The sequence below is a fragment of the Myxocyprinus asiaticus genome, chromosome 27, assembly GCF_019703515.2.
Source record: "Myxocyprinus asiaticus isolate MX2 ecotype Aquarium Trade chromosome 27, UBuf_Myxa_2, whole genome shotgun sequence".
Taxonomy (NCBI): domain Eukaryota; kingdom Metazoa; phylum Chordata; class Actinopteri; order Cypriniformes; family Catostomidae; genus Myxocyprinus; species Myxocyprinus asiaticus.
The window spans coordinates 20,219,205-20,245,930 of NC_059370.1; the positions used below are offsets into that span (position 1 = coordinate 20,219,205).

At 38.1% G+C, this 26,726-nt stretch overlaps 1 protein-coding gene and 1 long non-coding RNA gene across 2 annotated transcripts in view; one reads left to right on the top strand and one right to left on the bottom strand.

Annotated features, from left to right (window-relative positions):
* LOC127418371 (dystrophin-related protein 2-like) overlaps positions 1-26,726 on the top strand; it is a 234,719-nt gene that overhangs the window by 116,521 nt on the left and 91,472 nt on the right. The window contains exon 5 of the mRNA XM_051658987.1: positions 23,078-23,234. Within this exon, the coding sequence (XP_051514947.1) occupies positions 23,078-23,234 (157 nt within the window). The remainder of the gene's footprint in view (positions 1-23,077; positions 23,235-26,726) is intronic.
* On the bottom strand, positions 22,678-24,224 carry LOC127418375 (uncharacterized). The gene is made up of 3 exons (XR_007893418.1): positions 23,954-24,224; positions 23,631-23,743; positions 22,678-23,239 (listed from the first exon to the last, which is right to left on the bottom strand). It is a non-coding gene; the product is annotated as an uncharacterized LOC127418375 (long non-coding RNA).

Below are 26,726 nucleotides of genomic sequence, written 5' to 3' on the forward strand. Positions count from 1 at the left end.
GATGTACGTGGCCAACAAATCCAAACTCTGCAGCATGCAGATTTTGAAATGAGACACAGCAAAAGTGTATCATAATCCTACTTTAAATTTGAGGGTTTTGTGGAGTTTAAGCTCAGAGCTCGCAGTGGTGAAAAGGGAAATTGGAAGAAGGCCATTTCATTTCGATGCATTCTGTTCCATGCTCTGCGTTAAAAGGCAGCGGAATGGCATGGTGACCTTTCAGCTATCCTCAAAGCCTCGTCCCACTCTTTTCAACAGCAGGCAGGAAAAGGCTTGATTGAGCAGCACTAACAGTATGCTAATTGCTGTCCTTTCAGCTCAGAGGCTCAGAGATTAGAATGTTAAAACCTCTTGCTAATGGGTCTACTGTCATGCCAAATTTGACATATAATAAATGTTCTTTGCGTGTTTGACTGTAGTTTGTGAGACAAAATTGAGTATTCTTTGAAGTTTTTGCCTGTTTTTTTTTTCACTTTTTAAGATGTTCCTAAACTTAAATCACTTTTTGAACCATTAAATGTAGATGGTACACTGTGTGTAGGCAGCAGGAAGTATTTTGTTGGTTGCAGACTATTAAGGAACCAACTACAGAAACTGAACTGCAGGAAATGTAAGCGCAGCGTAGATCTAGCGGGAAGACTGCAGCTGTACATCATCGCACCATTAGCTAGGTAACTCCTAGCCAATCACATGTAAGCCAATATCTTATAAGTCTGCTCACAATCTATCACATTGTGTTTCAGTGTGCTAACACGGCAACCTCCACCACCCTACCACCACCAGTTGAGTCCCGTCCTGCACAGGGGTAGGCTCCTCGCCCCTGCCTCCTATCTCTGGCAGGATATGACGGTTCCGAGTACAAATTCTTTGGACCACCAGACGGGGCTTATGCCAAAGAGAGACATTACATTTCTGTTTTATATTCATCAAATAAATGTAATCTAAATTTCACTCAAGTCTGCAAGTCTTCCTGATAGAAGTGCTTTTCCACTATGGCGAGTGGTGACTGCCACAGTTTTAAAGTACATTTCCAGTCTTCCCCTGTATGAAAAGTAAGTAAAAGTAAGTTTTATTGGTCTCAGTACTGTTATAATTAGGATTAGATTTAGGATTTGCAATAGGGTTAGGAGTATATTAATGTAATTACTAAAATGTTTACAAAAATCGGACATGCTGTGCTATTCACATCACATTCATTCAAAGAGGTATCGTTGATATATGATTACATCATCCTATCGCCCAGCCCTAGCGCATGCGCAACAGTACTGAGACCAAAACTGTGTTCTTTCACTTACCTTACAATTTGAGTTCCGATTGCGGCATTCAATTGACAGACGATGATCGACAATATCGGGAAATGGCAAAACCATGGATCTGGGAAGTCAGCAAATATATTAAACAGTAGCCCAGGGTGTGAAACTAGTTACTTGTTTCAATGAATGAATTACATTTTTTAAAGCAAAATCAATAAAGCAAAAATATTCACTGACCCTCGGCAGGGGGGTTGGCGATATAATCGTATATCGCAATATTTTTTCAGGCGATTATTGATAAAAAGAAAAAACAATTCATATCGCCCATCCCTAGCATGCGCACAACACATGTAGTTCCAGCTTTGCCCACTGACAGTTCAGAAATTGTAAAAGCTAACACCAATTTTAGCAGAAAAAAAAAAAAAAAAAAAAATCAACCGCCTGTTATTGATTTTCTCATGAGATGATCAGTCTGTTTTCAGCAGGGTTTCCAAAAAAAAACAGTTATTTATTTATATTTCTTTTATTTATTTTTTAGATGGTACAGTCACAAGTTGCCCAGGACAGGATGGTGGACACTTTTCTTTCTGTCTGCTTTTTTTTTTTTTTTAGCTCAGACTGTATTCTGACATTGTCTACTCATTATGAGCCACTTTCGAAATGTGTTGCATCCAGCTGTAAGCACAACGTTTTCAAACTGTGCTGAAACCCACATATTTGTGTTTGTGCTAGACGTTTATTTTTCAGTCTGCATGGCCTTTTTGGAAACAGCATCAGTTGCATCATGACAAGAGACCAGAGATGAAGAGCCACCAAAAGTAGATTGTATCTGTGAATTTTTTGGGATGGGTATGCTGTTGTGTTTCAGGCTTTTTTTTTTTTTTTGGTTAGGGCTTGCAATAAACCCGCTTTTCAGAAGTGCATAAATTATTTAGTTCAAGTTTACCCAGCTGTATTTGTCGGCATTAAATCAAATATAGCTAGTCCAGCCTGCTGATCTCTCTCTTTTGCTTGATAGACACAATGCACTACATACAGTTGCATTCTCGCCTGCTGCCATTCTCCGAATCTCTTTGAAGGAATAATAATCACACATTGACATAAACAACCAAGCAGTATAGTATGCTCAGCATGCAAAAATTTCTATCCCTTGGAGAAACGGGAAATTTTCGTTTTGCTACGAGAGGCTGCCAGGCACTCAGGTGGCACTCATCATTCTGGACTTGGCACAAGTTGTACTTTGGGGAAGCTAATGGTAAAGCTGGCTTAGAATAGACCACCCAGCTCTCGCTCACTCTTAACTGTGAAGTAGCTAAAGCTTGCGCTCTCTTGCCAGGCTCTATTAAACTCAAATGTCTGCTCAATTCCACCTGAGACCTGGCCACGATCTGCTCTTAACAACTTCTGTACACTCGTCTTGCAGGTTAGCAGCACTGATCATTTATTCTTTAAGCGGGCTTTATTGGATGTGAGTAAAGTGAATATATGAATACACGAGTGTCTATGCTGGATGCATATTTAAAGCAGTGTCTTGCAGGAAATGTATTCCTCTATTTTGGACTGCTTAAATGAAATAGTTCAGTGGCATGTAACTGCTTTGCATTCACACTGGCATGCAAGGCATCTGGCTGATAATACAGGTGCAGTATTTGTATGCATTTGACGTAATTGCCTGTGTAACAGCCCATTGTGTTTGCCTTACTGTGTCTTATAAACAGAATGTAGGTTAATGAAGGAGGCAAGACAGGCCGTGAATTGTAAGGCTCATTTCCCCCGTGGCACCATCGGCGTCTTTAGCCAATTGCTACTCTGCTTGTTAGGATCTGTGCTCGCAGACAAATCTCCCACCCCTATTTCATTTTCATTTAGAGTTATGTTTAGAGAGTCATTTTGTTGAGAGGACAGGCCTCAAAGAGAATGCCGCACAGAGCCTTGGGCTATGCTTCTAAAACGGAAACACAAATGAAAGAGAAAGGAAAATCATCATGCACCTCACTCTTATCTTTAGCATTTAATTATTCGGTGATCCGTAAAGCTGTCTGATGGTTATCACACAACATGACCACAGAGCCGTATTTCTACTAATTAGTTTTATCTGTTTTTATTTCACTTAACTTAATACAAATTAGCCAGGTGATTGAAGTACAAGTGCTTCTGCTTTGGATAAAAATGTCTGCAAAATGATTAAGTGTAAGTGTTTTTTAACAGATGCTCTAAAAAGGTGTGTATTGTCCTTAAAGGTGGTGTGAGTGATTTTTTAAACACTATGTCATGCAGAAAAAGTCTATATTAACTGACACAAATCTCTGAAATAGGTGTCCTGAAATGTCACACTTTTCTCTATGTGTGCACCCTTAAACAGCAAACAAAAATGTGCATGTGAGTTGTGGTCAGATTGTTTTTTACAAAGCCAATCACAAGACAATTGGTGCCTTTATGTGTACAGCAAAACACTGAACACGTTTACATGCACATTCTTACGCCGATTATGCTTAATAAACCGACAACATGTGGTCATGTAAGCACAATAAACGACTTTCATTTATCAGTGTTACATCATACATGGCTTTTTACCAAAAAGTCTGTCTTCATGGTTTGACGTCAGAAGAAGAGAATAACTTAATTATTTCAAATCTTATGTAAACGTGGTATTCTTGCTTTGTCAGATTTTTTTAAAATAAGCCAATTGTTGGGAGTTATCAACGTATTGCTGTGCATGTAAGCAGGTTCACAGATACTGTAACAAAAAAAAGTTGGCTTATTAAAAAAAACAAAAAACACTGCAATGCAAGAAACCAGCATTTACATGACATTTCATATCATCAGGGTTCAATTATCTGATTTTGATGTTAAAACGTAAACATGCACATGCCTATGCACACAACACGTGCACATTGAATAAGACAGTAAGAACGCCAGTAAAGGTGTTTAATTGCAGAGCCATTTAAGGGTAATGGGCAAAATATTTCTGTGCTGATAGTTTTTTCCTTAAACAGTTTATGACCTTACCATGATAAAAGAAACTGTTTAAGGCGTTCACATGACCTTACACGTGGTCGGCCTATTAAGCATAATCTTTGTGAGATTGTTCATGTAAACACACTCATTGAGGCGCTGTCTGCCTTTCAATCGCTAAGCACGTTCATAGGGTGGCCCATATGTGGGAAGCAGGAAGCTGAGAGCACTGTAATTGAAGCAGATCTTTCAAGTTTAGTGCATTTTCAGCTTCAAGTTGTTGTTATTTTGTTGTGCAATGGTATTTTTTTTACCTTATTTTTGATGAGATTAAGATGATGCACCGCTGCTCTCCTGCACCATCTCTGCTTACAACGGTCTCAACAGTATCTTTGAAGAGTGGGGTTTTGGAAGAAGTGGGCGTGTCTAAGGTTACGTCAATACTAATAGAGTTGAAAATGTACACCTCTCATTCACACTGGAATGACAGAGACTTTAAAAAAACCCTCTCTAATACTGCATAAATTGGAAAACATCTGGCAGAAGTTCCAGCTAGCATCGCTTACAGCACCTTTAAGAAATTGATTGCTTTGACCATCCTAGTTGAAAAGACTTGCTTTTAGTTGTATCAACTGCATATTTTATGTTTTGGATCCTTCACCAGTAAGACCCGTCTGGTCGACCAGCCTTACCAGCCGTGGTTTTGCTGGGTCACCAGCAAGACAAGCACCAAACCAGCACTAACAAGCATAAAACAGCCTGAACCAACAAGGAAACTCCTACTCCAACTCTAAGCTTGTCTTTTCAGCAGGGATGCCATGTGTGAACTGTGTAAACATAGTTCCTCTGATGGTTCATGTTGAACACTAAATGTTACAAGACTGCCAGGCCACTCTGCACAGCTGTCACCTGTTTGCTTCCACATTCTCTAGCAGACACTAATGTAGGAAATTAGCGACTTTGTGGCAGGGTATATTTACAACTGCCAGCGTTCATCACCAATAATATGTAAGAATTTTATATGTAAATTAGTTTAGGAATCTTGGCCATGTTTGACCACCATTATATGAAGGATAAATGAATTCTCCTCGTTGTATCTGGAGTGGTGGTGGTGTAGTGGACTAAAGCACTGAACTGGTAAGCGGAAGGTTGTTGGTTCAATCCCCACAGCCACCACCATTGTGTCCTTGAGCAAGACTTAACTCCAGGTTGCTCCAGGGGGAATGTCCCTGTAATCAGGGCACTGTAAGTCACTTTGGATAAAAGTGTCTGCCAAAATGCATAAATGTAAATGTTGTATCTGCTCACAATTTATATGTAAGGGATTTTAGCTCAAGAATGGAATTATGATTAATTTGGGGAACATTGAAAGAATTAAGGTGTACGTCTGATCACTCGGCCATGCATAGTTGATATGATGCATCTGTTAACTCTTTAGAGTAATACTATTCTCATGGCCATTGAAAATAATTTCACAATATGTTAAAATATTGTTCGAACATGGAGCGCAGATCTTTTAAGTATCAACTGACAATATTATTTATCAAAATATACCACAGTCAAATTGTCTTTGAATACAAACAAGACTTTATTGTTAATCTACAACATAAAAACTAAACTAACACACATAGACAAACATAAAACAGGTTGGTGAGTGAACTGTAACAGAAGGTGCATGGAAATGATGTGCAACAGATAAAATCTAACTTTATGGAGTCTATAGGCCAGGCCCTGAGAACCATCAATACTTCATTAATTATACCTCGATTTGCAATCTGGTTACCCGAAGTATTTAAATAAAACACGAGCACTTCCTAGCAAAAGTCTGGAGGTGTACTTGTGTTTCGTTGCATGCGTTGCTTTGGTTCTTTGGCTGGGTCTGTAGAAAGTTCTGGTTGTTCTCCGTCAATGTTTTTGGATGCTGGATGGTTCAGTGCTGGAATGATCAGGCGGGGCTTTGAAGCGAGGCCTCCCACAAGGGAGATTCGTGACTCCCTGTCATGGTTGTGAGTTGTAGAGCAGAGAAGAGAACTTATTTTGGAACTTTGCATTCTGAGCTTTCCTGTACTCTACATTGTGCGGAACCTGGGCAGAGGGGCGCCGAAGTGAAGCCAGCCGAAGAAGGGCCAAGAGAGAAGAGAAGAGAGGAAGGTTGTCCTAAGCGGGGAGGTTTTGTTAAGTTGAGGTTGGCCACACCCCAAAGGTGTCTTGAGCCAATCAGAAGTGTCTTTTGCTGTGTCACATGGTCATTTCTGTACTCCCTTCAAGATAATTAATTTATGGCCCATTGTGTATGAAGATTTCTGTTTCCCGCTCATTAACTTTTATATCTTAAATAAAACAAATTATAACAATAAAATAATTCACCATTGCTCTCCTCATGGGAAAACAAACCTTCACATACCCCACACGATACATTTGCTCTGAAAAATAGTTAATTAACTATTTCAACATGGATAATACAAGATTAAAATTCATAATCACCAATATCTCAGTTATAAAATAGATTACAAGTCACTACACATATTTTAAAGGTTACATAAGGTTACAATAATTTTTACTATCGAAAATAGATTATGTGTTGTGCAGTGTAGAATGATGATGCAACAGTCTTTTGATAGCGTTATAGTTAATAATGCCTGTACATGCATTATAAAAATCCAAGGAAAGTTAGTTTTGTGCCTTGGAGATGATAGAAAAAAACTAGTTTTGGTCCGGCTAAAGAGAGTTTCCAAAAGGATCCTTCCAAAGACAGTTTTCAAGCTCTCTCTTGTCTTGTACAGAGTTCTTTAGCAAGTGACAGTCATGCTTCCACAGAAAATGTCTCATGCTCCCTTATTAGTCTATTTTCTAAGTGTAGTAAATTGGTTAAATCGAAGGACAAAGAATGGTTCTGAGTGGGGTTTTGGGGGAAGGTTGTTCCTTCAGCTGAGAGTTAAAATCGTACTTTTGTTCTGGAAGACAGTTGACACTCAACAGAGCAGCTTTTGTGGACTCGTTTCAGGCATTTTTAACTCATTTATACCCGTTTTGGTAGACTTTTGTTTGTCAGCAGGGACAAATCTTTAATTTATGATGTTTAGGAATTTCAGGGGGCTTCTCTGTATAATTTCTCTTACTCTTCTTCTGTTTCTGAGCTCCTCAGATCTTACACTAATGCATCACTCATGTAGTCACAGCCAGCCATGGGTATACACTAACATGCTGTCCACATCCCACAACTGAACTGTTCCAGATGCCTCTAGCATGTGCCATCTCAGTGCTGCTGGCCCCATCTATTAAAAGCCTCCCATTAATCTCCATTTGTTAATCGAAGTTTTCTACCTGCAACAAGGCTCTGGATTTTGCTACAGCTACCATTGTTGATTGCCACCCTCCTTTGTGCCTGATTCCAATAGGTTTTTATTAAGTACTTTTAATAAGTAGGATACCATCTAGGCCTGAAACCCAGTCCTGTGCTCGAGCCCCACGGCTACAGACAGCACACCAAATACTATACCTTAAAGCACTCCAGGACTACATGTACCAGCGAACTCGTGAAATACAGTTTAAAACCCTGGTGTGTGATTTTGTAATTGCCTCGCAATACATATTGAATCAATAAATATAATTTTTTCAAACAAAATAACTTGGGTTACAGTTTAAATGTTCAAGCTTGACAAATGTAGTCAACATATTGTAACATTATTAATGAAAATTGAGAATATAGAATGAGATTTTTATTTGAATTACCACCCGGTTGTTGAAAGTGTCTAAATGATGCTGCTTCTTGGGTGTCTCGCTTTTAAGGAATGTTACATTTTATGTAATTTGGGAAAATCTTGCAATAATAGGGTTGTGCACAATGTGGGACACAGCTGAATTGAATTGGATATCAATTCAACAGATTATGTCAAAATGATGAGGTCAAAACTACTTTTCATACTAGGTTTGCATACTATCTATCTTACATATTTAATAGTTCTCACTACAAAACATGATTTGTATGGGATTCCAAAGTTTACCGCATTTGTGGAAAGTACCGTTTGTTTTTCCTCCTCTGTAAAGTGGACCGTGGGATTTGGATGCTTGTCTGGCTGAAGTATTATTTGATTCGTTGCTTTTGGAGGCATCCCAATAAAGCCTCAGAGAGAGATGGGATGATCGATGGTTTAAGTCTGTGGATTCAGAGAGGCTAGAGAAACTCAGCGGGCTGTGCAGCATAGGTGCAGGATGTAATGTTCTGTATCTGTGACAGTGAGTGAGGCAGAGAGCTGGTGTGCATTGCTCAACAAGCCACAGGTGTGGAGTGGTACATTCCTGCTGTGAATCAGTGAATTGGTAACAGGGGTAAAGCACTGTAAAGGACAGATCGTACCCTGGGGGAACATAAAGGTCACATGTGTCCCATGTGCTCAGAGCACTGGATGCTTGACTGAGAGAAGCTGAACCCAACAAGGGGAAAGAGGAAGTCTATCCAATAAATGGTTGCAGTAACAGTAACAGTATATGCCCATATCTGTGCCAAGTGCCTCTCTCTCTCTCTCTCTCTCTCTCTCTCTCTCTCTCTCTCTCTCTCTCTCTCTCTCTCTCTCTCTGACTGCTTGGATTTATTCATTTGGAAGATGCTTTTATCCAAAGCAACATATCAAGGTATCAAAAGTTTGATACATTTCTGAGAAAGTGCTACTTTTTTGCATTTTTCTTCATTTTTAAAGGGATAGTTCATCTAAAAATGACAACTCTCTCATCATTTACTCACCTTTATGCCGTCTCAAACTCATAGGACTTTCTATGTTACAGAACACAAATAAAGATATTTTGATGGAGATATGAGGTGTTTTTGTCCATTCATTGCAAGTCAATGGGGTCCAACACATTCAAACTTCAAAAAGGACATAATGGTAGCTTAAAGGAGTGGTGGTGGTGTAGTGGACTAAAGCACTGAACTGGTAAGCAGAAGGTTGTTGGTTCAATCTCCATAGCCACCACCATTGTGTCCTTGAGCAAGGCACTTAACTCCAGGTTGCTCCAGGGGGATTGTCCCTGTAATAAGGGCACTGTAAGTCACTTTGGATAAAAACGTCTGCCAAATGCATAAAATGTAAAGGTAATCCATAAGAATAAATAGGTTTTGTCAAGCACTAGAAAGTGCAATCAAGATTCAAATCATGATCATGTCAAGATTTATAGTGAAGTAACATATTGGTCTGTTCTCACCCAAAGCCGATCATACAGACCCCGTTTCCACCTGGTATTAAGATGCATCTCAGGTGATCCGATCACATGTGGTCAGGTGAGACACATCGCTGTTTACACCCGGTCGTTTAAATGTCTCCTGTGACCACTTGTGTTCAGATTTGGAGGGGAGGGTCTCTTTTTTATGACAACATACAGTACATCAATCCCTATGTCAGTGTGTTCCTGCATGATAATAAACTGCAACAAAGTCAGAAAAGACAAAGAGAGTGTGAAAAAATTGTGTGCTATTTGTCTCTGATGCAGCTGAAATTTAATCTAAGTACAAAATCAATCAGCAGAATTGTCCATTATTTTAGTGGATTAGTTGTATTAACCTAAGCTGCTGATGTTCGTGCTTAATAAAAGGGTCCCTGCATGTTGATATCAGACACACTGAAGAAGATCTGTGAAGTTCTCATGCTTGTGTACATGTCCGCTTTTTTAATTTTTCCAGTCAGACAGTTATTTTCTTTAAAAACCGCTCATAACCGACAAAGTTTAAACTCTTGTTTTAGCGCAGCGGTTGGCTGACAGGCGAGGGGTGGTGCTTTGCTGCTGCCGGGACGCATACAGGATGGATTAGCGTTTACACATCAAATGTGATGTGTTCAGATGTGTTTTTGACCACATACGAATGCGGTTTTTGTGATCCGATTAGACTCCGTTTAGATCTGTATTTAGCACTGACCAGGGATGGGCAGTATTTCAGATACATATATTTGAAATACATATTTGAAATACAAAATACTATTTTGAAGTGTTTGAAAAAAAATCTAATGTAATTTGTATTACATTTTGTAAATATATACCAATTTGTTTGGTATTTGTGTATTTTCAAAATACATCAAATACTTCGTGCCAGTCATCCTCTTTATTAGGCTGCTGATTTCCTGTATCAACTAGTTCAGGCATAACCCCCAACCCCAATTTTTATGCATGCAAACTGCAGATGTCAGAGTGAATGATTCCATCTAGCATTAGGTGAGCAAATTTTCTGCGTTCCTCCAAGGAAATATGGAGTCATGCTGTGTTCCATTCAACTCGGATGTGGGATATTCCTACTTGATATCGCCGATCTCCAACCATAAAGGCATTCCATTGCCTGATGCTTGGAAAATGATGTGTAAGGAAACAAAAGTGCAGTGCTCCCGTTAGCTTAGCAGCTGTTCGACTCTCACCAGACTGTCCTAGCAACCGTTTATAGTGTATAATATACCATGTTTTATACACCTGTGTTTCTGCAGGCATTTGTTAAACACACTTTAATATCATGTAATGAAGGAACTTTGACTCATTTATTGATATTACTTAATAAAAGTTAATGTTTATCACTTACTTTGTATATCACCCCTGGTGCCAACATGTGATGTCACACACCTGTATCTCGGAGAAATCGGACGCTGCCTTCAAGTGCACCTAAGCAGCTCGTACCTCCAAGTCGGGCAGTTCGTTACAATGACATGTCATGCATTCATGTGGGAAACAAAATATAGGAGAAGCCAAACTTAAAGTAATGTTCCAGGGTTGAATACAATTTAAGCCCAGTGGCATAATGTTGATTACCACAAAATTTTATTTTGACTCATCTCTCCTTTTCTTTAAAAAAAAAAAGCAAAAATCAAGGTTACAGTGAGGCACTTACTGTACAATGGAAGTGATTGGGGCCAGTTTTTGGAGGGTTTAAACACAGAAATGTGAAGCATATAATTTTAAAAGCACTTGCATTAATTCTTCTGTTAAAACTCATGTATGATTTGAGCTGTAAAGTTGTTTACATTTGTTGGGCCTCATGTATTCAGACAGAAGACAAAGGCAGGCCTAACACAGTCGTAAAACCTAACTCAGACCCCCACATACCAAGTCGTAAATCTTACTGATAAAAATCGCGCCAAAATCAAACAAAGGGAGTCCAAAACAGACTACAAATCCCATGAAGCCTTGCTCACTAAAGGATCGAACTCTCAACTCCTATTGGATGAGGCACACAACAGAACGTCCCTCAACTATGACATCATCAGGAGTAGAAATACCTCTGAAATGCTTCCGGGATTTGCTTCCAGCAACTTTGTTCGCAGTGTATAGACACAGCTCATCGCTGCTCTCAGGTGCAACCTCGTGGCACAAGGAAGTAACGTCCGACTTGAAACTGTGGCCATATAATCTCCATCTCGCTGGACGAGTTGAGATTACTCTGTGTTCAACCGAACACTCTAATGGATCCGAAGGAAACCTCTGAGCAATCCACATCTTCATCCGTTTGCCTGCAGAAGTGAAGAGATTAAAGATTTCTCTTCCATCTTCAATCAAGTCGACATTTCTGATTTCTCCGCCAGCCCGCCGAGAAGCAGTCAGCCATACGCCCACCGACAGAGCGAGGAAATGGCCTCCCTTCATCACCCGAGCCTCAAGGAACCGGGTCGGAGTTAAAGGACGGATGAACACACATTCTACATCCTCATACGATTCAAGTAAGAGGTTTACGTCTGGGCAGAGATAAAATATTATAGTGTTATACAGTATATATATTATATTATAGTGCTTGTACAGTTTACGGACCGCCATGTCCGCTCATTATTAATACTCAGGGTATTAATTATCACAAATCTGTTTTGCTGTATTGTGGTCCAACCACAGTGGGCTGTTGTGCATTTTCGCCATCGTGGGTAAGACCGGCAAACTGAATTTATCCATTAAAGAGTCAAAGAATGCGGGACTGTTTACGAGCCATCCACCACGTCTCTGAGCGATAAACTAACAGCTGCTTTCTCTCCCACGATCGCGAAATCGGCTTTAGGGCCGTCACTTTATTCTTTCTCTCTCTCGTACTAACCACACACACACACACACACACGCGACCCCTCACAAACACACACACCCTCATGTGTTATAGGATTATTTTGATTTCCATATCTAATCATATCACTGTTTAGTTTGTAGTTGTAAGTCGGAAGTTTATTGACTGCATTGTATTAATTATTAATTGATATTACTGCATAAATAAACTTTGTTTATATTACAAAGAGAAGTGTTTTGGTTTGTTTTGCATATGCCTGTGTCATGCTGACGGGATGTCAGTGCTCGGATTCAAGCCTTCATTCATTGTTTTTTTCCCGAAAATCGATATTCTTCGGATGTCGATTTTCCTAAGAAAACAATCTAATATTGAGACTGTTTTACTATCTGGTTGTTAGTCCCTGATTCCAGGGTGGTGCCCCGTCAATGTTAATCCTTATTAATATTCTATTGATTTTTGATAATCGATAATTATCTTTGATGATTGTTGAATTTGAATGATCAATAAGCTAGTGTTAATTTTAATTAATGTTTCATCGATGTTAACAATTAACGATTATCTTTGATAATTGTTGATTTTAAAGGATTAAAAAAGCTAACATTGATTCTCATCAATGTTCTATTGATTTTAATAATTAATAATTGTCTTTGATAATTATTAATTATTGCTAATAACCAAACCCGCTCCTAAACGTAGCGCACTACATTTACTGGAGCCCCATATGAGGTTTTAATGAGTTAGATTCAATTAATTAATTTAAATATTAATTAATAACTAAAGAAATAATTATTAATTATTTCTGATAGTAACACTGATCTAAACAACCAGTAAAGCCCTACACATTTTCATTTTTACAGTCGTTTAGGGTTTGTTGACATTACATGGTCATGGTAATGAAGTTGTAAAATTGTTTATAACTTTCTACAGAAAAGGTTAGTGAACGATTTCTTCACGCTAAAATCATGTTTACACGCATATCCTTTGTTTTGTGTCAATACTTTTGAAACATTGAGTATTGTAATGTTCAAATATTGGCCCCATCACTTCCATTGTATGTGCCTCACTGTAACCCAGATATTTGCTTTTTTTTTTTTAAAGAAAAGGAGGGACGAGTCAAAAAAATAAATTGTTGTGGTAATCAATATTATGCCACAAATGCTGTCGATTGCACTTAATTTGTATTGAACCTGGAACATTCCTTTAAACAGTTACACAATTAACGACCGCTAAAGCTATTTTTCTGTTGTACCGGTGAATAACATTAGTGAATAAACCTGCACTTATAAACTACATATATGATTTATTAATGCATGGTATCTAACATATTATTAATTAGTTTCCTTAAAACAAATCGTAGAGGGTGAGTCATTAGTTGACTGTCATATATAACAAATTAATATTATTGAAATAAATTACAGAAGTTAAAATAATCATCCAACGTCCTAACTCGTAAACTTGTGTAACATCTAGAATTCCGAGTTTCCCACTCATTAATACAACTTTGCAGGGTCATTCATGTACTTGGAACTTGTAATTATGATATTTCCGACTCCACTTGAAGGGCACGTGTTGAAACTTTCCGCACGAGTTTCCCAGTTGGAATTCCAACTTAAAGTGGCATTCCATTGCACTTTTCCTAGTAGAAATTTGGAAAATCCAACTCTCCGAATTGAATGGAACACAGCTAGGTGAGGGTGAGAATGTGATGGTTGATTCTACTTGTTACAAAAAACATAATAATTGCTGGCAACTGTTATTTAATTTCCATTAAAATATTAAGGTAGCTATGCTACTTCTCGCCAGCCAATGCAATGCATGTCAACAGTGAGGAAATCAAAACTAGTCAGTAGCCAGCTAGTGAGCTAGTCTAACTATCGTTAGCAAGTTCACAAGCTATCGTTAGCTAGATCGCTAGCTTGCAAGCTAAAATAGAACATCATTCAGATTTGCCTTCAGTTAACATGAAGGAATAAAAGAGCAATGGCAAGGGGAAAATAGCGTTAGCACTAGCACTGGACATTAGCGCTAGCTAGTCAGTCATGCTAGCTAATCGGTTGTTGGTGTTAGCAACAGCTTGTGTATTTATTAGCTAGTAAGTGTGTAAAGCATTATTCCAAGCTAGAATGGAACATCATTCAGACTTGCCTTCAGTTAACATGAAGGAATAAAAGAGCAATGGCAAGGGGAAATAGTGTTAGCAATAGCAAAGGATATTAGCGCTAGCTAGTCAGTCATGTTAGCTAATCGGTTGTTGGTGTTAGCAACTGCTTGTGTATTTACTAGCTAGAAAGTGTGCAAAGCATTACTCCAAGCTAAAATGGAACATCATTCAGATTTGCCTTCAGTTAACATGAAGGAATAAATGAGCAATGGCAAGGGGAAAATAGCGTTAGCACTAGCAGTGGACATTAACACTAGCTAGTCTGTCTTGCTAGCTAATCGGTTGTTGGTTTTAGCAACTGCTTGTGTATTTACTAGCTAGTATAAAGCATTATTCCTTGCTGGATAGAAAGCACTGTTTTACACGTGATTTATTTTATAGGGTTCGCCACAAGTAATAGCAGGCTGCAATGTAACCTGGACAGAAATAAGTATAGAAATGGCTGCTGTCTGGCTTTTTGCACTATGCAAGTTTATACCTGTTTCTTTATAATTATCTTTAATTGATTGAAGAGGTAGGTGAAATGAAAACAAAAGTTTCTAAGCAGTTTTACACTAAAATGTTCTTTGCTTTCAGAATAGGCCCAGATAGATTTCAGCCTAATAGTGATACTTCATCAAATGGCCCGTTATACATGTATTTTGTGTATTTTCAAGATACAAAATACTGTATTTTATTTTGATCATTTTTTTCCAAACAGTAATTGGTATTTTATTTTGATACATTTAAACTGAGGTATTTTGTATTTTTATCTTAAATACATTTTCATGTATTTGTGCCCATCACTGACACTGACCACACGTGATTCGATCACCAAAAACGCATCTTAATGCCAGGTGGAAACAGGGTTATAGTTTCAGAAGACATGGATTGAACCAGTCAAGTTGTATGGATTACCTGTATGCTAACTTGTGTGATTCAGTTGATGGAAATTAAAGTATCTTTAATATTTTGTAACAAAGTTCATTTTATGGGAGGAAATGAGACTCAGGTATGTTCAACTCAAACAGCTAATTTATTGTACACTCAAAAATGCTTTCAGCATATCACTCTTATTAACACAAACACAGCTCAGAAGCTCGGCTCTCTCTTTCTGGGTCTCTGGCGTGGTCTCTCCTTATATTGTTCTCCCCAGTGCTTACTGCAATCAGAAACAGGTGTTAGACATTATAGCGCTCAGGTGTGCACCCTTACCACTTTCACTCTCTCAGGACAAACGCTCGACCATGCCCCCACCGCCACATATTTATTCTTCATTTTTTATCATAAGTTCTTAAACCTAATAAAGTATATTTTCAGGTGCTCTTCGAGTTTTGGGCCCTTCTGTATGCTATTAGTGTGTTCACTGGATTTTGGTCCCATGACCTTGGCGCTTTGAGCAACAACAGCCCTATTAACATTATTGAAATGTTAATGGACTATTTATACCAATGCTTGCACACATACATGTAACACACTACCACTAACAAAGTTTTATTTGCTCTGCCATGCTTGCAGAAGTGCACACATACCTGTGATAGAGGATCAAAACCAGTGTGTGCTTATAACTGAAGGCTAGCTATGTGACAAAGTCCTTTTCAAGAACCCTCAGTTCCACTTCTAAGTAAGCTGAGCCATCAAAAATGAGCGGAAATTCTGCCTGAACTCATTAAACTCACACAGACAGGTGCTACAGATGATCTTCAACATTAATACTACAAGAATCCACAGCTTGCGATATGTCCCTTTGATAGTAGCAGCTGGGTGAGCAGTATTTTCCTCAGGATCCCTTTTTTATGTTTGTATGTGCGTTCATTTATCCACTACGCACTGATGGAGGAGGTGTGTGTGCCTGTTTGCATTTGTGTCTGTATAATGAAGGAGCCTTCAGGAAACTATAGAACACACAGGCATGCTAATGAAATGTCTGCTGCCTGGCTGCCTTTATTGAGTCTAATAACACATCATTATAGATAGCACGGTGACCACCCCTCTTCAATAAAATAGAGACACAGACAGCAGAAGGTTGTCAACTGTTCAGCTGTTCTCTCTTTTCATCTCACTCTCTCACATCCTTTACCTCTCTCTTTTTAATTACACAATGTATAACAGCCAACTCTTTCAGTTTACTGAGAATGTGATGTGTATAAATCACACATTGCATTTTCTGTGTGCTGTTTTATTTGAAAGCTCTAAAACTACAGATTATTATTATTTATTTTTTTATGTGACATTGTTTTATGCCCTTAAAGAAAAAAAAAAAGAAAAATGCTGTCCTGATTAAATATTCACTCCCTGTGTTGCAGAATATCTAAATTTAAAAAGATGCAACACATTTGTGCTAACGAGGACTCAGTTGCCTGACAATTGGCCTCTACTTACAAATTATTAAAATAACAAGCACATTAGTGTTCAGATGTCCCAGTGGGCACTATTGGTCCAATTATCAGTTAGTGGAAGCTACATTAAACCACCTAGACAGACTGAAAAAGGTCATCTCTCAAAACAATCTGCATGAACCAGAAGGAGACTTGTGAGAGAAGAATCAGAAAAGCCAACAGTAATTACTTATTTTTTTTGTCAATTAGGAGACTATTAAGTGAATTACAGTAATGGATAGAAGAAAGAGAATCATCTGGGTTTTGGATGAGCATTCTTTCAATTATTCCAAAGTTTAACCCTTAACCCAAACCTTAACCTAAACATAACCATAAAGTTTGACCCCTTACCCAAACCAAAAACAAACCATTATTTAAACAGAAAAATAAATTTTGTGTGCCACAGCAGAAAGAAAAGAGCCAAGTTGTACGATATCTTACGATTTCACCATCTCAAATGAATTATCATGAGAGTGCTGGGGCTTAGTGCTTTTTTCAAAGGAACATTGGTCACAGCTTAAGGATTGCAGAGTTTGGTAATATACCCAGATCTTTAACCACACTGTAAAGAAATTACAGTTTATCCAGCTTATGGGGGGTTTTGAGTCACAGAAACTCAAAATGTGAATCACTTTGCATCTATATAAAAACATGTTAGACCAACAATATTCGCTTAAATGTTGTCCCAACTAGCCTAACAATGTCTCCTGAACAAACAACATATTGAACAATGTTGCTGATTTGCGAGTTCCTAGCATGCATTGCAAAATGAAAAAAATTATGCTGTTAGTGTTATAGGCTTATTTTTGCTGTTTACAGATTTTATTTATGCTGTTATTGTTGTTTTTTTTGTTGCCACTGTTAGTTAGTGTGTGTTGATGTTAGGAGTTCATCTTTTAACTTAATGAGGTTTGTTGATTGTCACTGTTACTGAGATTTGTGTGTTAAGAGTTGAGGTCTGGTTTGTGTCTGTCAAACAACTGTACATATTGCCTTGCAAGACATACCTCTCTTCAGAGGGAGAGATTGCAGTTAACTTCAAATATAATTGAAAATAGTGACAAAATGAAAGTTATCATATTGCAAAATGATTGTTGGCTGAATTACTGATTAGTAGTTCTCTCAACAAGAATGTTTGCATTTAGTGAACAAACAAATTAACATTGACTAAACAAAGCAATGTTACTGAGGACAATTATTAAGAGAGTCTTTGAGAGAACTCAAAAATCTTACTGCTTCATGTTGCCATGAATTTTTAAGTTTGCTCAGTTCTTTTTTATACAATGCAATAGTCTGCACCATCCCAATTTTTTTATTTGGTAAGCTGAGAATGGATTGATCAGTCAGCATATCAACAACACTGACCTGTTTGGCAAGGTGACACACAAGAAGCCATAACCCAATAAGAATCATGCTAAATCACTATGGAGTTCACAAAAAAACATAGTGACATACTAGTCGTGATGTGAGAAAAGATGTTGTGGTCAGATTAGCCTGAAATAGGGCTTTTTATTCAAAATTTTAAAAGATGTGTGTGCTGCAAATGTAACAGTGCCCACACCTCAAACAGCACAGTACATACAGTGATGGTGATGGTGGTAGCATCATGCTGTGACACTGCTTTTTACCAGCAGGGATTGGACATCTTGTTAAAATAGAAGGAAGACTGGATGCTGCAAATACTGCAAGAGGGAAAAACTATAGTATTTCTTGTATTTCATGATTGCAAAAAAATAAATTAAAAAAAGTGGCACAAGAACAACCCTACAATGGCCTACAACTGCCTTGTCAAATTGTGGTGCATATGGGTCATTAGACTAACTTAAAAGACCTAAAGCAAATCTGCCAAGAAGAATGAAGAAGAACCTGAACAGTGTTCAAAAAGTGGTAAATACTTTTCCAATGACTTAAAGAGGTCAATGCTGCAGTAAGCCTGAAACATACTTGCGTAAATGCTTTTCTTTGATTTTGTGCGCCATTGCGTTTCGAAATGTGTATGCTCACAATTCATTATACAATACATGTGCGAGTTGCATTGTCAACATTGCCACAAGGGGTGTTATAGAGACCATTAGTGTGTATATACTAATGACACTATGGTGAGTTTTCTCTTTCAAGTGAACTACTGTCATGGCAGAGCAACAGTTTGAAGAGAATATTGCTGAGCAAGTAAATTAAAGTCAATATATTCATAGCAACTTACCTGAATAACAACACATCTTGTTTTATGGCTCAAACTTATATAGTTAACTCAATCGCCCCATTGAGTACTGAGGTTTATTACCGCAGTTAGTATGTTGAACAGCACCATGCTTTTGCATGTATATATATATATATATATATATATAAGAATATATACTGTATATAAACTGGCGGCCAAATGTTTGGAATAATGTACAGATTTTGCTGTTTCGGATGGAAATTGGTACTTTAATTTACCAAAGTGGCATTCAACTGATCACAAAGTATAGTCAGACTCAGGACAGTACTGATGTAAAAAACAGTACCATCACTATTTGAAAAAATCTAGACAGGCCCCATTTCCAGCAGCCATCACTCCAGCACTTATCCTTGAGTAATCATGCTAAATTGTTAATTTGGTACTAGAACATCGCTTGCCATTATATCAAATACGGCTGGAAGATATTTGGTTCATTAAATAAAGCTTAACATTGTCTTTGTGTTTGTTTTTGAGTTGCCACAGTATACAATAAACTGGCATGTCTTAAGGTCAATATTAGGTCAAAAATGGCAAATAAGAAACAGCTTTCTCTAGGAACTCGTCATTCAATAATTGTTTTGAGGAATGAATGCTATATAATGCTTGAAATTGCCAAAAAAACTGAAGATTTCATACAAAGGTGTACACTACAGTCTTCAAAGACAAAGGACAACTGGCTCTAACAAGGACAGAAAGAGATGTGGAAGGCCAGATGTACAACTAAACAAGAGGATAAGTACATCAGAGTCTCTAGTTTGAGAAATAGATGCCTCACATGTCCTCAGCTGACAGCTTCATTGAATTCAACCTGCTCAACACCAGTTTCATGTACAACAGTAAAGAGAAGACTCAGGGGTGCAGGCCTTATGGAAAGAATTGCAAAGAAAAAGCCACTTTTGAAACAGAAAAACAAAAAGAAAAGGTTAGATTTGGCAAAGAATCACAGACGTTGGACAACAGATAATTGGAAAAGAGTGTTATGGATCTTAAACCCATTGAGATTTTGTGGGATCAGCTAGACTGTAAGATGCGTTAGAAGTGCCCGACAATACAGCCACATCTATGGCAAGTGCTACAGGAAGAGTGGGGTGAAATGTCACCTGAGTATCTGGACAAACTAACAGCTAGAATGCCAAGGATCAGCAAAGCTGTCATTGCTACATGTGGACATGGTTTTTTTGATGAGAACTCTTTGAAGTAGTTTAAGAATCTCTGAATTTTTTTTCAAATTGTAATAATAATTTTTCACATTATTAATGTCCTGACTATACATTGTGATCAGCTGAATGCCACTTTGGTGAATAAAAGTACCAATTTCTTTCCATAAGAGCTAAATCTGTTCATTATTCCAAACATTTGGCCGCCAGTGTATATTTGCAGAAAACAATGTCACCATAAAATAATGCATTTTGAAGATCAGTGCCTTAAAATGAACATTTCACTGAAGAATTTGTAATTGAGTAAATAAGATAATTGTGTCTGGATACTGTTGCACTGTTTTACCCTCTCATTCCCTGGGTTTTGACAATGCTGTAGTGTGGCTGGCAGAGAATAATACAGTTGTGACTATCTGCTGCATGCTGGGATGCTAGGGGTAATTGAAACACCAAGTTCTTCTTTCATAATCCTCCCTCTCTGCGCAGCCTCAGCTGGGATGCGGACAGAACCGACCTGACTCCAAAACATTTGCAGCCCATGTGGGCAGATGGCTAAATGACTCACTTTATATTTTATTTATCACCTTGTGAAAATGTGATTCCTGCAAACAGATAGGGTTTTGTCCCATGAGTTACTCTATATACAAATGCAGGGCAATGAGTTGAGACGCACTTTCCTGTTTAATTACATGTGGGGACATCATGTTATGTATGTTTTGTGTTATGGTCTTTGCTATGTTTTACTCTTCTCTTGGCATGCCTGGGTTAGAACTGGTGGCAGGTTGAAGCCATCAAAGAGGTCTATAATATCTGGAGAGAGCTATCCATTAGCATTCCTATTCAGCTCAATGGCAGTCCCGCCTGGAAGTACATGACCTGCATTATGTCATCTTTTCTTTGTTTTGATTTGTGTTAAACTATCTATAGGTCATGGTTTATTTTAAATTATTATGTTTATATTTACAGTTGTATTTATGATATCATTTATATTGGTATTTTTTCACCTGTTGTCATATAGTGATTTTTAAGTCACTGCAAAAGGGGCCAGTGAAAAAAGTTGGAGAGGGTAAAATGTTTTTTTTTTTTTTTTACTACTTAGTTATTTGATTATATTTTTGTTTTGTTTGAAGTTTAATTTGAAATTTTGGCATTGATTTTGAGAATATGACTGATCATGCAATGTCTTTTATTTAAGGATAGTGATCATATGAAGCCATTTATTATCACATAGTTGTTTGGCTCCTTTTTAAATCATAATGATAACAGAAATCACCCAAATGGCCCTGATCAAAAGTTTACATACCCTTGAATGTTTGGCCTTGTTACAGACACACAAGGTGACACACACAGGTTTAAATGGCAATTAAAGGTTAATTTCCCACTTCTGTGGCTTTTTAAATTGCAATTAGTGTCTGTGTATAAATAGTCAATGAGTTTGTTAGCTCTCACGTGGATGCACTGAGCAGGCTAGATATTGAGCCAAGGGGAGCAGAAAAGAACTGTCAAAAGACCTGCGTTTTAATTTTGTTTGAATTTTTTTCGCATTTGAATAAATGAATTTAATTGTTCAAAATCAAAATCAACTGGTAGAAGTGAACTGCATGCCAGTACAATCACTATTAATACTAGCTATGATTTGTTTGTCAGTAGATGAAAATTATTAATAATAATTACATTATCATTTATGAAGCTTACTTTCAAATCCTGACGAGAATCAAATATTTTTAGAATCAAAATATTTTCTAAGCAAATAAAAGGAGTGTGTCCATATTTCTATTATTCTAATTTATTGCATACAGTCCATTTATACTACTAACTTCTTATGAATGTGCTGTCTTTGTTTATATTGCTGGTGCTTAACAGGGAATGGACTATAGGCTATAATATAACGCAGAGGGTGCAACAACCGGAGAAGAACCTCCAAATTAAACTGCATTTGACCAAGCCCATTAGTGCGTTGCATGCCCAATTTCACCAAACCCACATGCATGTAGACTTAGCGCATGCCTGCACAAAAATACTAAAACTTCATTGCAATGCCCACTGACTTTGCTCTTATGACTTATGGCATAGCGCTGCACTTAGCGCTAATGCTCTTAAAATAGAACCCATCCTGACAATGTTGATTGGCTGATGGCATCACAAGAACACACATGGTCCCAAGCTGTCTTATACTAGCAACTAGCCTGCTGTTGCATCAGATAGGGAAAAATCCAATCTGTGAAAAGTAAATTTTAATTTTTTAAGAGCCCTCCCAAAAATCTGGCAATGGTAAAGCATCAATAATATATTGAAATAATTGCTAAAAAAAAAAAATGGTTAAAAACAGACTAAGCTGGTTGGCTGGTATAAACTTGTTTAAGCTGGTCGCTAAGTCTAGGAAAACTGGTGTTCAGCTGGTTTAGCAAGGAAGCTGGTCTCCTAGCCAGGGCTACATTTCCCAAAAGCATTGTAAGCCTAAGTAGATCGTAGAAACCATTAGCACCAGTGGTGTCTACGATCAACTTAAGCTGGCAATGCTTTTGGGACATGCAGTCCTGACTAGCTAAAAAGTGTCCAAAACCCTTCTAAATTTATTTATTTATTTTTTTCAGCAGGGAATGCTTGCAAAAAATTATATATAATTACTATACAGGGTTACTTTTTTAAATGGCCATCAATGAAGAAAGATGGTTTTTGCCTACATAATAGTGTAATTAAGTCATCAGCCCAAGTTAATCCGCCAAACCTAGAGCCCCTGTAAACTGTGGTGCACATAGAGCCATGATGGTCATATGTTTGAATCCAGCCTCTGCCATGTCCCGATTCCTGATGTCCTGATATATCAAAAATGCATTTTTGGTGGCAGGGTAACTATAAGCTCATGTGGAGTGTTCTTCAGAACTGTGATCTCAGGGGCATGCTGTCTTTAACCGTATGTTCCTGCCCTGTTGGGGGCTGTCGTTTGCTGTGTTGGCAGGGTACGGCTGGAAGCCTTTTCAGACAACAGCGGGAAGCTCCAGCTGTCCCTGCAGGACATCATTGAATGGCTGACAGCAAAAGATGAGGAGTTGTCTGAGCAGCTGCCCATCGGTGGTGATTTCGGAGCAGTGCAGCACCAGCAGGAGTTCCACCAGGTTTGCTTAACACACACACATACATGCAAACACTCACTTATGCTGTCTCTCCTCACATTAGCATAGCTTTTCTTTTTCTTTTTCTTTTTCTTTTTGATGCTTAAAGGGAAAGTTCACCAAAAACATTATAATTTTCGGTCGGTTTTGGGTTAGGCTTTTTAGAGCTAGAAAGTGTTGGAACCCATTGTCTTGCATTGTATGGATATAAACAAATCATATCTCAATCAAAAAAATATTTGTTTGTGTTCCGCAGAAGAAAGTCATTAGAGTTTGAGATGGCACAAGGGTAAGTGAATGATGAAAGAATTATAATTTTTGGGTGAACTATTCCTTTAAGACTGCAACATGGCAGCAGGAGTTCAGACAGAATGACATTAAAGGTTTGAGCCCACTCACCTGTAGACTTATACAAAACCTCTGAACCTGTTGTCAAGATGCAAAATGAGACTTGAATGGAACATGCTAATTGGAAATCTAAATCCCCCTCTGTTGAAAATGCACAATGCGGCCTGTAAGATCAACAAAAATAGTACAAAGACAATAGTGGTGTTAGCAGATGCATACATGTACAATACATGGTTTAAGATGCGACTCCTTTTATGTTCACAAAATTTTCCTCAGATTAATATTTAACACTCTGTTGTGCTTACACATTATGTTCTGGATTCAAACACATTCTTTCCCCCGATACACAAACACACTCCTAGCTAAACTCACACCTTGTAATTGGTCCTCTACTGTACTACTGCAGAATGCTGTTTCCATCTTAGTAACAATTTTCAGTGCTGTCAGCTGAAGAGAGAGGGAGAAAGAGGGTTGAAAAAGAGAGAAAAAAGAGAGCCATAGTGAGATCCTCCTTCTAGATCGACACACTGTGAAATGATCCTCCCAATTAACAATCCGATATCTCACTGTCTCTTTCTTGGATCTCACATATTCATCCATTCACTCCCTCTGTGCTCCCAACGCAACCGCCCTATCAGTCGCATATTGTCCTCTTTTCCTCCAATTCACCTTTAAAATCTAAGATGTTGGTATTCCCAATGTCCCACATTTCCCTAAAACTTTTCTGACAAAGCAGAGAGCGAAATCGTGTATGCTGCTCTGCAGAGAAAAACAGTGTTTTAAGAAATTTGAATTATTGATCATACAGTAAGTTGATTTCTTCCCCTGTGTTTTGATACCTGGCTGGTTTTTGACATGAAAGCTTTGAAGCTCGTTGTGACACTGCTCTAGGTTAAAGTTATAGTGGTTTGCTCTTAGACTTTGAACAATAAGTGGATATCACCAATATGCTTGAGTACTTAGTTTGGGAAATAGAGACATCACAAGACCGAAACATAAACATTTCATGCAGCTTTCTCTACAAATGTACAATTGATACATATTCAATCTTATGTCTTTATTTTAGTTCACTCAGAAAAGGCAGATCTCTTGAGTATGAAGTTTAGCTACTATAAATGTTTTACATTGAGTGAAATGAAAACATTCCAGGCTTGTCATGGGCAAGGGGGCGTGCTTTCTACGGAAACCCACCAAGAGACCTAATTTCTAGCAGCCTGCATTAAACCTTTTCACAGAATGATGCATATTTGTTTAATGTATATTTTCAACATTACACTTTGTGTGTGATAGTAAATATGTCAACTTTCTCTCATCTGACTGCCATAATGCATCTCCCTCCATTTTTTACTCTTTTGAAAAATCACAGAAATGTTATAGTGTATTTTTTGTTTGCTGCTGGAGCAAATGGGTATGCAAAAATAATATCTGCTATGTTTTCCATGTACAGTTGTGCTCAAAAGTTTGCATACACTTGGAGAATTGCTAATATATGTACCATTTTTAAAGAAAACGAGTGAGCAGACAAAACACATTTATTTTATTTCTTATGGGATTCATATTCAACTGTAGGTTATAACAGTATGGCACAATCATAAAACAAAACATGGCAACAAAGAAAAAAAATGAAATGACCCCTGTTCAAAAGTCTGCAGACCCTTAGTTCTTAATACTGTGTATTGCCCCCTTTAGCATCAATGACAGCGTGCAGTCTTTTGTAATAGTTGTCTATGAGGCCCCAAATTCTTGCAGGTGGTATTGCTGCCCATTCATCTTGGCAAAATGCCTCCAGGTCATGCAAAGTCTTTGGTCGTCTTGCATGAACCGCATGTTTGAGATCTCCCCAGAGTGGCTTGATGATATTAAGGTCAGGAGACTGTGATGGCCACTCCAGAACCTTCACCTTTTTCTGCTGTAACCACTGGAGGGTCAACTTGGATTTGTGCTTTGGGTCATTGTCGTGCTGGAAAGTCCAAGAGCGTCCCATGTGCAGCTTTCATGCAGAAGAATGCAAATTGTCTGCCAGTATTTTCTGATAACATGCTCCATTCATCTTGCCATCAATTTTCACAAGATTCCCTGTGCCTTTAGAGCTCACACACCCCCAAAATTATCAGTGAGCCACCACCATTCTTCACAGTGGGGATGGTATTCTTTTCACTATAGGCCTTGTTGACCCCTCTCCAAACATAGCGCTTATGGTTGTGTCCATAACGCTCTATTTTGGTCTCGTCACTCCAAATTACAGTATGCCAGAAGCTGTGAGGCGTGTCAAGGTGTTGTCGGGCATATTATAACCGGGCTTCTTTGTAGCATTGGTGCAGTAAAGGCTTCTTTCTGGCAACTCGACCATGCAGCTCATTTTTGTTCAAGTATCGTCGTGTTGTGCTCCTTGAAACAACCACACCGTCTTTTTCCAGTGCAGCCTGTATTTCTCCTGAGGTTACCTGTGGGTTTTTCTTTGTATCCCGAACAATTCTTCTGGCAGTTGTGGCTGAAATCTTTCTTGGTCTACCTGACCTTGGCTTGGTAACAAGAGATCCCCGAATTTTCCACTTCTTAATAAGTGATTGAACAGTACTGACTGGCATTTTCCATCTTTATAAAGTTCCATTACCTTGTTAGGCATGTCTTTTGACAGTTCTTTTCTGCTCCCCTTGGCTCAATATCTAGCCTGCTCAGTGCATCCACATGAGAGCTAACAAACTCATTGACTATTTATACACAGACACTAATTGCAATTTTAAAAGCCACAGGTGTGGGAAATTAACCTTTAATTGCCATTTAAACCTACAGTATGTGTGTCACCTTGTGTGTCTGTAACAAGACCAAACATTCAAGGGTATGTAAACTTTTGATCAGGGCCATTTGGGTGATTTCTGTTATCATTATGATTTAAAAAGGAGCCAAACAACTATGTGGTAATAAATGGCTTCATATGATCACTATCCTTAAATAAAAGACAGTTTTTTTGCACGATGAGTCATATTTTCAAAATCATTGCCAAAATGTAAACATTTCTGCCAGGGTATGCAAACTTTTGAGCACAACTTTACCTCTGTGGATGGTTACCTCATTATAGTTCACTTCCGCATTCCAAACCTGGAAATTTGAAAAGAGTCAGTTCATTTTTTATGTCAGTTGTGTTTT